The following is a 15153-nucleotide window of genomic DNA, read 5'->3' as shown; positions in this document are numbered from 1 at the left end:
AATTCTGTGGCATTACTAAGTATATTGAAGTCTCTGGTGCACTCTAAGATTAAGAGAGAAAACGGAGGACTCAGGCGTCCTGATGTGAGAGAAATATGATGGGGGACCAAATAAAAAAAGCATAGCTACATGTTTTGTGGACTACAGTATTAAGCGTACCCTTTTCATCACTTTGTAATAAACCTAGCCATGCCTATGCATGTTTATGATATTTACCATAACATTATATATATATTTAGTGGGTAGAAATGGTCGTAAAATGGGAAACTTGGGGTTGGGTCTTGGGTGCCTGGAACCAATTAGAATAAATCCCATAGGTTCTGTACTTTCGTTATCGGCGGGGGTCCCAATTAGGCGCTATAACCAAGGGATGACTGTACTGTACTGTATATACCTGTGACACTGGCCAGTTGCTTCTGGTGTTATGGTACAGGGTACACTGGATCTATATAAAGAATAATTAAATTTTAAACGAAAAATAATGAACCTAAATGGCTGGCGAACAGTCAACGTGTGCATCGGCGTATTCTTATAGATTATTGTTAACACTTGGTAAATGCGTTATCTAGTGAATTTCGTCAATATTGCAGTAACAATGGACCTAAGTGCAAGCCTGTATTACATACTAAATAATTCCATTACCCTAAATTATTAATAATCTATTGCATCTAAGCTTGTTTATACAGGTATTCCAAAATAAATTACTATCTTACAAAAGTCCACTCCAATGTAAGTTATATTCACCAGGTCATTTGGGTAGCAAATTATGAAAACTTAGTATTTAAGTAATGATAAATAAACATGCAGGCCTTAAGCGCCAACTTCTTAAATCTTATCTCAATAAATAAACAAAAGACAGACATTCTGTCACTTCACCCCCTCCTTCCCTCTTCCCACCCTCCTTGTGTTTGAACAAAAGATTGATTTCTTTATGTTTATTTTATATAATATCTCAGACTAAAGTTAGGATAATATAATTTACTTTTTTGCTAAATCTTGCAAGACAAAAGATTAATAATTTGAATCTAAGCATCATATATTCTTAACAATTATAAATGTAGTACATTAGTGTACAATACTGTAGTACATTTTATAAAAAGTATTTCAACTGTATTTTTGGGTAGATTTACATAAATTTCTTCATTTATTTTCATCCATTTACATGCACACACCATACTAAAAGAAATGTAAAAGAAATAAATGACCTTAGTGCAAAGCTGGAGTGCACATGTACTAATTTGATTACGGTACTAAAATTGTTATGTCTAGTGCAAATTACAACATGTTTATATTCAAATATATCAGTATCTTACAAGCATCCCAGCTATGTTAATTATATTCTCCTAGGTCATATCACTGGCATTTTAAAATGAGAGAAGCTTAGTAGGACTGTTAAATAAACTCACAGAGACCTTCGGCTCAAACTTATCACCTCAACCCCCCAGCCCTCGCTGGCTCCGTCCCTCCCTCCCTAATCTGCTCAGCAGGGGTTTATTTAGGCTCACAGTTTTTATCTTGTATAAAATCTCAGACTAAAGTTAGGAGATTATAATTTGCATTGCTGGAATCCTTGCAAGACAGCCAATAATTTGAATACAAACATCATATATTTTGCTCAAGAGATAAAAATTGTTGTACATTAGTGTACAGTACTGTAGTACATTTATAATATAAATTTTTTCAACTGCATTTTTGGGTAGACTTACATCAATTTCTTCATTTATTTTCATCCATTTGCATGCACACACCATACTAAAAGAAACGTAAAAGAAATAAATGACCTTAGTGCAAAGCTGGAGTGCACATGTACTAATTTGATTACAGTACTAAAATTGTTATGTCTAGTGCAAATTATAGCATGTTTATATTCAAATTAATCAGTATCTTACAAGAATCCCAACAATGTTAATTATATTCACCTAGGTCATGTCACTGGCTTTTTATAAGAGAGAAGCTCAGTCACTTAAGAACTGATAAATATACAGGTACACGTGTTAGACCTTGGGCCGGTGCCAACTGTCAAACATACTACCTCCCCTCCCCCCAAGCTCCCTCCCTCCCTCTCCCCCAACTGCCCAGCATTGCTGGAATCCTTGTAAAACAGTGAATAATTTTAATATAAACGTCATGTATTTTGCACAAGAGATAAAAATTAATCACCTGTATCACATTACAGTAGTGATTTAAGAGTAAAAGTGTATATGCACGTATATAGTATTCCACATACACGTAAGTACAGGTATAAATAAAAAGTTTATGTGATGATTGGACAATGTCCATTTCGGTTAACGTCACGTTTCCAGGAACGTATCTAGGACGTTAATCGGCGCATGACTGTATTTTAAATGATGTAATGTAACCTAACCTAACAGAAAAAAGATTGCTAATGATATTGGTAAAAAATCTGAAAAAACTTTTGGGATAAAAGCAAATATTGTATTGACCTTGTTCTCTTTATCAACACCACTCCATTAAATGTGGGTATGAGTAGCTTGTAATGTATTCAAGTAATTGCGATTGACAATAACCTATAGTCCCTCATAATGTACGAGTGTGTGTGTGTAATAATAATAATAATAATAACAATAAAATAATAATAATAATAATAATTAACGGTTTATTGAAAGAGCATGGCAGCCGGAAGGCTGAAAATATACATTTACATAATTGGGCAATGGGTCTCTTGATTGTGTGTGTGTGTGTTTGTAATAATAATAATAATAATAATAATAATAATTAACGGTTCATTGAAAAAGTTCTGCAGCCCGAAGGCTGAAAATATACATTAGACAAAAATGACTTATTACATACAAAGACATGGGGTAGGTGGGTCGTTTAACAAAAACTTTCATTACTGAAAGGAGAAGGAACATGAATTGAAAATACAAATTATTATAGTTTACAGTTGATGGGCCGGGCTGGTCTCTTGCCATACTGTGAGAGGTAACGTAGGCCTCGTGGTATAGTGACTCGTCCGAAGGTATTGATGTGAAGGACTTCCTGTGGTCATGGGGACACCGGGTGGTGTGGTGTTCACGTGGTGCGGTAACTCGTCCTCGGGCGTTGATATGAAGGACCTCACATGGTCAGGTAGACACTGGGTGGAGTGATGTTCACGTGGTGCAGTAACTCGTCAGTAGGTGTTAAGATGAAGGACCTCACGTGATCTTGGAAGCACCGAGTGTGTGTGTGAGCGTGCGTGTGTTCGTGAGTGTGTGTGTGCGTGCGTATGTTCGTGTGTGTGTGTGTATGATGGTTTATTAAGATAACAAGGCAGCCAGAAGCCTGAAAATATACAATAAACAGAGATGATAAGTTACATATAGTGAAATTGGGGAGGTGGGTAACTTGATTGACAAAAGCTTTCATTACAAAAATATAAGAAACATAGAGTCAACATATCTAATATACTATAGCGCTATCCGTCTGTTTGTCTGTCTGTCTGTCTGTGCAGCCGAAACGGCACAATCGTTTTTCATCAAACTTGGTGGAAAAATCACAAAAAATTCGTAGAGAGGAACAAACCTGGTCCCTTGTCAATGGTTTCTCTAGGAAGGCATTAGTTAACAATTATATTTACGATGGAAAACGATGCAAGTCTACGGACTTGGCGCACCCTCATTCGCTGTACGCTGTCAGCCCACGATTGAAGTTATCGTACAGCTCCCTCCTCCTCCCCCCCCACTTTTTTTCTTAGCCTTCGTTTTTTTTAATGTTGTTTGGATTAGTAAAGGACGGAAGATGAGTAAATAGAAGAATACAGAAGGGAAAACAGAAAATAGTTCGAGATAACAGGTGGGGGGGGAGCTGAGTTTCATCATGCGTCTGGATGCGCAGTTTCAATGTTACCAGACGACCTTACAGCTACAGTGTATACTTATTCCTGTGGCTGACTGTACATGGAAAAGAGATAATAACAAGAATGCATGTAGAAGATGACTACAATAGACACAGGGTGAATATAGACAGTGAAACAGACAGGAGGTTGACAAAAATAGACAAGTGAAACAGACAGGAGGTTGACAAAAATAGACAGATTCATACATGCACAAATAGACAATATGGCAACTAACATGACAGACAGACAGCTGACTGACTGGTTAGCATTACACAAACAGGCAGACACACGCCAACAACGGATAAGACAGACAGATTTGACGACACAAAGAGTACAGACGGGCTTACATTCAAACACCACTCAGACGAACAGACAGTTGGGATGGCAATAGACAGGACGGATAGACTTGAGACAGATTAGAAGGCATTTATAAACAAGAATAACACCAAATTGACCATAGCTGCGTCAGTGAGGGTAGGAGGTCTTACATCCACCAGCGTAAATAATAAGACGCATTGAAAACTAACACCCTCGCGTGGAAAGAACATCGATGGTCGGTCAGTCATGTGAGATGGGCCTAAAACTGACTGACGTAGATGATGACTATGATGACTTAACACAGGTGATGACTTAAGCAGATGGTGACTAATCTAACCAGAATCAAGGTCACTTCTCTTCATAATATAATTTATCTTGGAATGATCATCGGTGATTCATAATAATTTTTTTTTTATGATTTTAACCTCTCCTTGTGGCGAATATTTCTTTAACTAATTATTCTAACCTTTATTCTATTCCTTCTTATAGTATATTAGATACTGTAAGTCTCACGACCACGACCATGATTATAAATCAGAATTATGATTATAACCAATTTAATTTACAGAGATTATATAAATAACCACTTACCCTATGATTATAAAAACCACAACTATGATTATAACAACCAGAACTATGATTAACAACCACTTACTATGATTATAATAAATCAGAACTATGATTATAACAAATCCACAAACTACGATTATACCGAACCACAAACTAAAGAAGGATTATAACAACCACAACCATGATTATAACAACCACGACAATGATTATAACAACCAGAACTATGATTATAACAACCAGAACTATGATTATAACAACCACGACCATGATTATAACAACCAGAACTATGATTATAACAACCACAACCATGATTATAACAACCACAACCATGATTATAACAACCACGACAATGATTATAACAACCACGACTATGATTATAACAACCACGACTATGATTATAACAACCACGACCATGATTATAACAAACACGACCATGATTATAACACCCACAACCATGATTATAACAACCACGACAATGATTATAACAACCACGACTATGATTATAACAACCAGAACTATGATTATAACAACCACGACTATGATTATAACAACCACGACTATGATTATAACAGCCAGAACTATGATTATAACAACCACGACTATGATCATAACCATGACAATGATTATAACAACCATGACTATGATTGTAACAACCACAAATATGATTATAACACCCACAACCATGATTATAACAACCACGACAATGATTATAACAACCACGACCCTGATTATAACAACTACAACCATGATCACAACCACAACCATAATTATACAACCACGACCATGATTATAACAACCACAACCATGATTATAACACCCACGACCATAATTATAACAACCACGACCATGATTATAACAACCACAACCATGATTATAACAACCACAACCATGATTATAACACCCACGACCATGATTATAACAACCACAATCATGATTATAACAACCACGACCATGATTATAACAACCACGACCATGATTTTTAAACAACCACAACCATGATTATAACCAGGACCATGATTATAACAACCACGACCATGATTATAACAACCACAACCATGATTATAACACCCACGACCATGATTATAACCACGATCATGATTATAACAACCACAACCATGATTATAACACCCACGACCATGATTATAACAACCACAACCATGATTATAACACCCACGACCATGATTATAACAACCACGACGTGTGTCTGTGTGTGTGTCTGTTCTGGGCAGCCGAAACGGCACAATCGTTTTTCATCAAACTTGGTGGAAAAATTGCTAAAAATTCGTAGAGTGGAACAAACTTGGTCCCATGTCGAAGGTTACTTTAGGCAGGCATTAATTAACCATTTTATTTACGCTGGAAAACGATGTCGCTGTACGCTGCCAGCCTTCCGGCGGTTGCGCTCAAGCCAAACACGAGCGTTTGAACTTTCACGCTTTGGAAAACTGTACCATTGGACTCGCCACCTGGCACGAATTGCCCACTATCACTTGTAGATTAACGATAGATCTGGTACTGTGGGAGCTGGTCTTGTAAACAGTCTTGTGACCTGATACTGTATTGGTGCCAACAAAGTTCTTCCCACGGTTTGGATGGCCGTCGAAGCGTACCTAGGTGCTAAGCCGCTCCCCCACTACAGCTGCAGATGTTTAGCACATCCACCACATGGTCCGGGTAGGTCCTACAGCTCACACAGGGTGTTGGAGATGGTTCTTGTTCCTCATGTGATGCAGTTAGGAATTCATAATTCCTCACCTGGGTGGAGTAGGGAGTCCTCAGTTTTCTCATGATGTAGTTTGGAGTCTTTCTTGGCTTCTCATCCAGTGTTGGTGGTGGTGAGTGTAAAGTGTACCCTGGGTGTGTCAGGTTCGCATCAGGTCAGCATTGACAGCTGAGCACTGATTGTCACTCTCCAACAGTTGTTTCTGTCTTTTGAGTTGAATTGTCACTTTTGTATATCAGTTGGTGGAGGATGTTGATAAATCTAGGTGGGGAAGAGATAGGGAAGGTCCGACAGACCAGGCTGACAGCTGTCTCCATGGCCTAAAAGACCACGACCACCTTAGCGAGATGTCCTCACCTCAAGAAGGCTGAAGGCTGTGTGTGTGTGTGCGCACGAGAAACATTCATTGAAATATTGTTGAACTTGCCAAACACACTGTAGGATTTGAAGAAGTTGATGAAGAGAATGTTCAGGAGTCAGGTGTTGAGGTGACATGTCAAGACACTTACACAGCACACAAAGTAACAGCACTACTAAACCATTGTCTTATAACATTTTACATTATAATTTCAATTTTAAAATTAATTGATACATGATAGCTCGACAGGGCTACTTTTGCACTTAGCCAACTAGTCAATGAATAAACTAGGGCATATGGAGATGCATTATACACTAGTGATGTCACAAAGCTTCACAACTGCAACCACAACTTCTGAGCAACCACATAAATTATCACAACCTACACAGGGGGCCCCCCAAATTCGCAGGGGTTAGGTTCTCAAAATGGCTGCGAATAGCATTTGCGAACGGGAGAGGGGGGGGGTGTACATTTTTACTTGTGTACAGTCAACCCTCGTTTTACGCGGTCCCACATTCCGCGTTTCCACGTTTATGCGGTACCCTGCCGAAACAGGAATGCTCACATTCCGCTGTGCGTGTACCCCTTTACGCGGAGAGCGGCTGGCGAGCCGCGCCATTTTTGGATCCAAACCTCCCGCCATCTCTCCCACCCTCTACCGCCATGTTGTGTAAGCGGCGCAAGCATGGTGCGCACAAGGTCGCCCAGTCATCAAAACATTACCGAGTTCTTCACCCGCCACCCACCACAGCCGGCCTAAGTCAGTCATAGTGATAATTATAGTGAGGATATGGACTTATATGGACTTTGAGGGGTTTGACAAAGAGGCCCTGCAAGCCTCTGTGGTGGATAGTGATACAATTGATACAAGTGATACAGGTGAGGGCCAATAATCTGCCCTCTGCCTCGGAACCAACCGCCCATCCCCGTGTGCCCAGCTATCTTTTCTACTAATGTAAGTGTTAAAAAACCTAATATTATTGATATTTCTCTTAATTATTAATTGTGTGTATACCATCATAAAGTTAAGATAAAATTTTTACTACAACATAGTTGTGTGTCGTCAAAAAGTGGAGTTTGGGGGTCGGCCCGGTCTCTATTTCAATTAATCCTATATGTTATGTTGTTCACTTTACGCGTTTCTCACTTTCCGCGGTACCCTGTTGATTATATTAACCGCGTAAAGTGAGGGTTGACTGTACTAAGAAATGTTTATTCCCTTTATGTGTTTGCCCTTGGGACACCCACACTTACCCTCCAACACCACCCACACACACTCCCAACACCACCTTCACCTCCCCCCCACCATTACCACGCCCACACGTCACCACCCCCCACGTCACCACCCCACCATCACCACACCATCACCACCTCTCCCACCATCACCAACCCTCCACCCCATCAAACCCCCCACCACCATCACTACCCCCACTACCATCACTACCCCCACACCTCACCATTACCACCCACCACCCCCACATCACCCCCCACCACCATCACTACCTCGCTACCATCACCCCACACCATCACCACCCCTCACCACCACACCACCCCACCACCATCACCACCCTCACCACCATCACCACCCCACATCACTCACTCCCCCCACATCACTACCCCCACATCACCCCCCCCACATCACCCCCCCACCACCATCACTACTCCCCACCACCATCACTACTCCCCACCACCATCACTACCCCCCTGACCATCACCACCCCCACCCCTACATCACCTCGACCATCACCCCACCACCCCACATCACCCCCCACCACCATCACCACCTCCACCACCATCACTACCCCCACCACCATCACTACCCCCACCACCATCACTACCCCACTACCCCACATCATCCCCCCACCACCATCACTACACCCCCACTACCATCACCACCCCTACATCACCACCCCCACCACCATCACCACCCCTCACATCACTACCCCCACTCACCATCACTCTTCACCCCTCACACCCCCCGACCATCACCACCCTCATCACCCCCACATCACCCCCTCACTACCACATCACTACCCCCTACATCACCCCCGACCATCACCACCCCCCACCACATCGCTCACCTCCCCCACCATCACCACCCCCACATCACCACCCCCACCACCTTCGCCACCCCCACCATCACCACACCTCTACCACCACCAATTCTGCACCAACCACACCCCCACATCACATACCCCAACATCACACACACCCCCAACAACCACACACATACCCCCAACATCACACCCCCCCACACACACACACACCCCCCCACACACAATCCAATACCACTCACACACTCCCAACAAGGGAAGTAAGACAACAAGCATGAGGAGTGAAGGTCTTATTGTATGACACATCTGTGTGACTGTGTGGTAGCAGTTAAAATCAGCTGTTGAGGAGCACTTGGCAACACTCATTTCCACTCCTTTTCTCTGATAACCCACATCTCTCTGCTTTCTTACTCCATATTTTAAAATGTTATGTAACATAATGTTGAAGGGATACAACTTTGCTCCTTTATACATATACTTACCACAATCTCCACAAAACTACTTTAGCTTTCGTGTTTATTCAGGTCATGAGATCCACTAATCCCCCACCCAAGGGTGATGTGACATTCCATCAGGTCAGTAATATGAGACCACTATTCCCCCGTCCTACCTCCACCTGATATTGTATCAGGTCAGTTACAAGAGACCCACTAATCCCCCACAGCTCCATGGGAGTGGAAAATACCAGTCTTTGCTGTAACACACAGCTTCATTCATGCCCATATCATATAGATTTATAATTTTCAAATAAAGTAATGCCCCGCTTTACGCGGTTCTCGTTTACGCATTTCAACATTTACGCGGTACCCTGCCAGAACCGGAATTCCCACTTTACGCTGTGCATCTACTCATATACGCAGGTGAAGTATAATTTTTTTATTTAGCTCATAAAATTCATACAAATTACCCGGCCAGAATACAATTTACATTGCTGGAATTCTTACGATATGATGATCATTTTGAATATAAACATCATGGATTTTGCATTAGATATACACATTTTAGATCTAATGTAAGAATTTTGTTTACACAGCAAATATGTTATCTTTTGTGCAAAATATATGACGTGTATATTCAAAATATTCCTGGTCTTGCAAGGAATCCAGCAATGTCTGTTTTATTATCCTAACTTTAGTCTGAGGTGTTATTTATTACTATACCTTAAAATCTAGTGTTTTCACCCAAACATTTCTCAGAGAGGGAGGAGCCAGTGAGCATGGGAAGGGGGGAGGGGGGAGTTGAGTCCATTATATGAATGGACATTAACCTGGCGACTGCATTTCTCTTAAATATTAATTGTGTGCATACCATCATAAAATTAAGATGTTATTTTTACTACAACATAGGTATTGTGTCGGAAAAAGTGGAGTTTGGGAGTCGGCCCAGTCTCTATTTCAATTAATCCCATATGTTCTGTTATTCCATTTACTCGTTTCTCGTTTTACGCGGACCTCCGCGGGTTCAACTGACCTCGTAAATCGGAGTATTACTGTATATTTATTCAACCAAAATTAGACAAACTATTATGGATTATTATAGTAAAGAAATGGAGTTTCTAACTTAATTAGAAATGCATTTACAACTTAATTAGAAATGCATTTACAGACTCAGGTACTTAAGACTCAAGGAAAACATCCCTAGCACCCAGAAACATTCTGGGGAACTGAGCTAGTGTCTGTGTGTGCAAGATGTCTAGTTTAGACGCTCGGAAACTTTTCACGGTAACCGGAAAAGATTCCGAGGATAAGGAGTTTTTCCTGGTTTGAGAAAGTCGTCTGGGTACCCGGAAATCTCTCATCCCCGGAATTGCTCTGAACCAATTGTTCCTACTAAAGGTGATATCACTGTAGCGCTTTTAAATGAGGTGAGTTGCCACTTTTACTAGTATTTCTTGTTTTCTTAGGTTATTTTGAGGTATTGGGGCCGTAAAACAAAAATTAGATTTTTCCTGACTTGGGGGGGGTTATCATGTATGTACAGTATATTAATGTGACCTTTTACAGGTTAATATCCATTTGTTCTCTCCTGATTAACATGATGTAGAGTTGCAGGCCTCAACCCACTCCCCATTTCAGGCTACAAATACAACTTTCCATTTCTAATGGAAGAGTGTGGAATCCAAGTCAAGGACAACTGTGTAAAGCCGTTGTACAAGCACCTCATCAATTCTGTTTACCCATCGATGGCCTTAATTGGAATACCATCTCGAATCATTGTATTTCCCATCATCAACTATCAGGTTAGAATATCTTACTTCTGTATTAATTATTTTTTTGTGAATCTTTGTGAGATTCAGTATTTTAGTCGTAATTTTAGTTATATTAGTAAGTTAGCTTGTGTAATGTTTCCTCAAAAATATCACCATACAGTGAGTTCTGCTATAACGCGTGTTTTGATAACGCGAATTTGCTCTAACGCGATTTATGAATTCGGAACAATATTTGTATAACGCGATCGCTTGTTTGCTATAACGCGATTTTTGCTTACTATTTCTCCAATTTTGTGGTATTAACTGTGAATATGGTAAAGAAGAATATCTCCAAAAAGCATTCTGATGATAGAATTCCCGGTGATTATCGTAAAAGAAAGGATATAACACTTGAAGAGAAGCTTGATGTTATCAACCTCAAAATCACCCTTCTCCCCCATCAAGTTACATTCATATTTTTTCAAGGTAAAGTGTTAAATTTACTGTATGATTTCATTATTAGATATGAATGTAACATTTATTTAGACTGTGCTATCCTTTGTGTTAGGCTAACTACTAAATTTTTTCGATTTCGAGTAATCTGCACCTAACCCTATTTTCTCCATAAGCCCTGTTATTTCTATTACGCGATTTTCTATAACACGATATTTTACAAGAACACAATTATCGCGTTATAGCAGAACTACCTGTATATAAATTTTTATTAAAAGATATTAACAAAGAGTAGACTGTTCTCAATAACAGACTAATTCTTGCAAGCTCTGCCCATTATTGGGAGGATTCTGTTATTGAAAAGTCCACTATGGAGAGGGTTTATTGGTCATGTGTATACTTTCACTTACTTACTTTTATCCTCTTCACCACTGATCGGCTCGTTAGCCACTTGGGCGATCAGTCACGTTTCTGATAACTTTTCCTTTTCTTTTATCCTCTTGGTATGATGTAACCCACACAGTCAGCATGGGGTAGAAGTATGTTGTGGTGTAACCCACACAGTCAACATGGTGTAGAGGTATGGTGTGATGTAACCCACACAGTCAACATGGGGTAGAAGTATGGTGTGGTGTAACCCACACAGCCAATATGGGGTAGAAGTATGGTGTGATGTAACCCACACAGTCAACATGGGGTAGAAGTATGGTGTGGTGTAACCCACACAGTCAACATGGCTCTTGACTTTCTTCATCACACACTTTCTCTTCTCTTCTTTACAGGTTATTACACATATTTTCCAAGGAAGGTTGACATGTTGGCTTCCCACTCTTGCTGCAGAACCTTAAATTAATTCTCTCCTGCAGGTTCAGTATTTCATGGCCACTCTGACAGAATTCTCTCCTACAGGTTCAGTATTTCATAGCCACTCTGACAGGTAGAGTGAAACTTCCCACTCCTGAAGAAATGTTTACAATCAACCATAAAATTCACAAAGATTGGACTGAGCAAGGTTTACAGGAGAAGCATTTCCATATGCTTAATTCTGATCAGTGGCAGTATATGGACGACTTAGCAACAGAAGCTGGTCTTGTCCATCCTCCACCTTTCCTGAAGAAGATGTGGAAAATAATAATGACTAGATTGTTTCTCTCCTTCCCCATGTTCAAAGGCTATGACTACAGCCTCAACAAGGATGGCACCATTGTAGAGGCAAGAAATGGTCAAATACTCAACACATCTTGGGACTTGGGGGTGTTAGCTGTCAAACAGTTAATTCGCCTTGTTTGGAGAGATTTTTCCAGGGTAATGTGTTTATTAGGTTCTCTTATCATAAAGAAGATGAAAAAGCTACTGTATTTATCATAAGTGAGAAAACACTAAAAGCATCTACCAGTGTTAATATTTGGTGTGTTTTTATCCAGTTGAGTTAAAACCTATGATGAACTTTGTGAATTGATTGCACTAGAGCAGTATTTGAGAGGTGTCCCCACAGATGTACGTTTGTGAGAAGGAAGTTACAACTATTGAGAGAGCTGCCATTTTGGCAGAAAATTTCAGTCTTACTGTATTCATAAACATAAAGTTAATGAGATTCTAGGCCCAGCCGTGACTCCAGCTCAAGGTAGTAAGCACCTATTTGGTAATGTAGGTAATAAACTCTCCTTTGAGAATGTTGGCGGAGGTTCTGATGGTCATGGTGGTAATGGATTTAGGGGGATTATGACTTCTGTGTTTTTATTGTTGAAAGCCTGGTCACTACATTGCCCAATGTCATAAGCTCAAAGCTAAAGAGCCCCATGAAACACCTGTTGTTGATGAGCCATTTGCAAAAGTAATCATTGATTGTGTGAGCCCTCTTCCTAAAGCTTGAGTGTGATAATGAATATTTGTTACCGGTGATGTATGCTTCCACTATATATCCGGAAGTTATACATGTTTGGGCACTTGGTTTATATTATATTATATGTTGGTTTATATTACATCTATTGTATGTTATCAGATGTACTACACAGTTTAGTTTGGGATTCTCACCAAGTGAACTGATATTTGGCCGGAATATCCGTGGTCCCTTAGAAGTTTTGAGTAAGGTAGGAGATGTTAACTATATCATAGCCACGCCTGAACGTATAAAGACTAAAAGACTTGTACGTGTGAATCTGTTGAAACCCTATTGTGTTAGACCTGATAAGGTGGTGGGCAATACTGTGACATGTGATGGAGTGGAGGAGGATGAGTTACCTAAGCATGACCTTGTGCAATTGAAAACCGAAATCAAACTGAACAATTCTGATGTGTCAACTGATCCTGCTTCTAAATTGTGCCATCCACTGCAGGACCAGAGGAGCGATGTAATGTGTCTCCTACAGGAATTCCAGTGGTGACCCATGGTATTGTATTGGTGAACGATGTAACTCCAGTGAAACAAGTACCCTACCGCATGTCTTCCCAGAAAATTGGCATTCTGAATGACGAGGTGCAGTTCTTGATTGGCAATAATTTGGCTGAACCTAGTGATAGTGAGCGGGCATTCCCTTGTGTTCAGGTACCCTTGTCAGAGCGGGCGAGACGTATATCGGCATTTCCAATGTTTAACTCACTGGTGTTTGGCCCTCCAACCATATGATATTGAAATTAGACATGTGAAGGTATAAGGATAAAATTATTGCTGATTCCTTGTCTAGGCCATATTAGGCAAATCTAATAACTGTTGTTGTCAATGTAAAACCCTACTGGTTTTATTTTGAGGAGGAGGGTATTATGCATGGCATATTGTACAGAGGCGTGTTGCGCTGTGCATAGTGAAATATTTTTTAAGCATGTTACCCCTGAGTTATGTAAATATAATTTGGTATAATGATGTGTGGGCAGGGCTGGTATTTGATACATAAAATATTTTTCTGTATGTATGTCGGTATTTTTGCAGCTTAATGTGGGAGTTAATTAATTTTAGTTTTAGGATTGTAGTTCCGTGGAGTATGGAGTGATGTCAGTCACTGACTGGCCTTGGGAGTAGGAGGAGGTCTCAGTTTGTCAGTGGTGAATACCTTTTCAAATCAGGTTTCATTGAGTATTAACTATTCATTGCTGCTCTAGTATTATTTCTGGGTGTAAAGTGCAATCAATGGTGATATTACTAAGTAGTTTATTGTTTATTTACTGTGCACATATTAGTGGTTTACTCAAGATTATGTTGATTCTTTATTCTCTTGATTTAATTTAAATGTATCTGTTCATGATGGAACCTACACACTTATTATGATAAAAAATTTTTTATTAAATTTTATCTAAATCATTTTTAATGTGTATAATTCCAAACCTTCACTCCTGAACTGTTGGGATAAAGAGAGGACTGTGATTGGATCTTGGACTAAGTTGTGCTGAGTTGCCAATTTTTTTTTTGTGCCATATATGCCCTCATTAGTATATTAATCTTTAATGTAATTCATGTTGATAAGTTATGGCATAACAATATCCCCTCCTGATAATGGTAGAATCTGCCTTGTGGCCACCACCTCTATCAATAACCTAAGTCTTTTACAGTGAAACCTCACTTAAAACAGACTTCTCTTTACATGTAATCTGTTAGAGGGAAGGGGGTACTGTAGCGGATACTCTCCCCTACAACTGACAAACCTAGCTGAATACCAT

The 15153-nt window shown here is 40.0% G+C and overlaps 1 protein-coding gene across 1 annotated transcript in view; it reads left to right on the top strand.

Moving 5' to 3' along the window:
* The window catches only part of LOC121855082 (flavin-containing monooxygenase FMO GS-OX5-like), a 68612-nt gene extending 53813 nt beyond the window's left edge, over nucleotides 1-14799 (top strand). The window contains 2 exon segments of the mRNA XM_042349907.1: nucleotides 10937-11100; nucleotides 12412-14799. Coding sequence (XP_042205841.1) covers nucleotides 10937-11100; nucleotides 12412-12870 — 623 coding nt within the window. The 3' untranslated portion in view covers nucleotides 12871-14799.
* The last annotated feature ends 354 nt before the right edge of the window (nucleotides 14800-15153 follow it).

The sequence above is a fragment of the Homarus americanus genome, unplaced genomic scaffold (genome assembly GCF_018991925.1).
Source record: "Homarus americanus isolate GMGI-L3 unplaced genomic scaffold, GMGI_Hamer_2.0 scaffold39088, whole genome shotgun sequence".
Classification (NCBI taxonomy): domain Eukaryota; kingdom Metazoa; phylum Arthropoda; class Malacostraca; order Decapoda; family Nephropidae; genus Homarus; species Homarus americanus.
The sequence above is the reverse complement of the archived record's forward strand: the minus strand, read 5'-3'. Positions and strand labels throughout refer to the sequence as shown.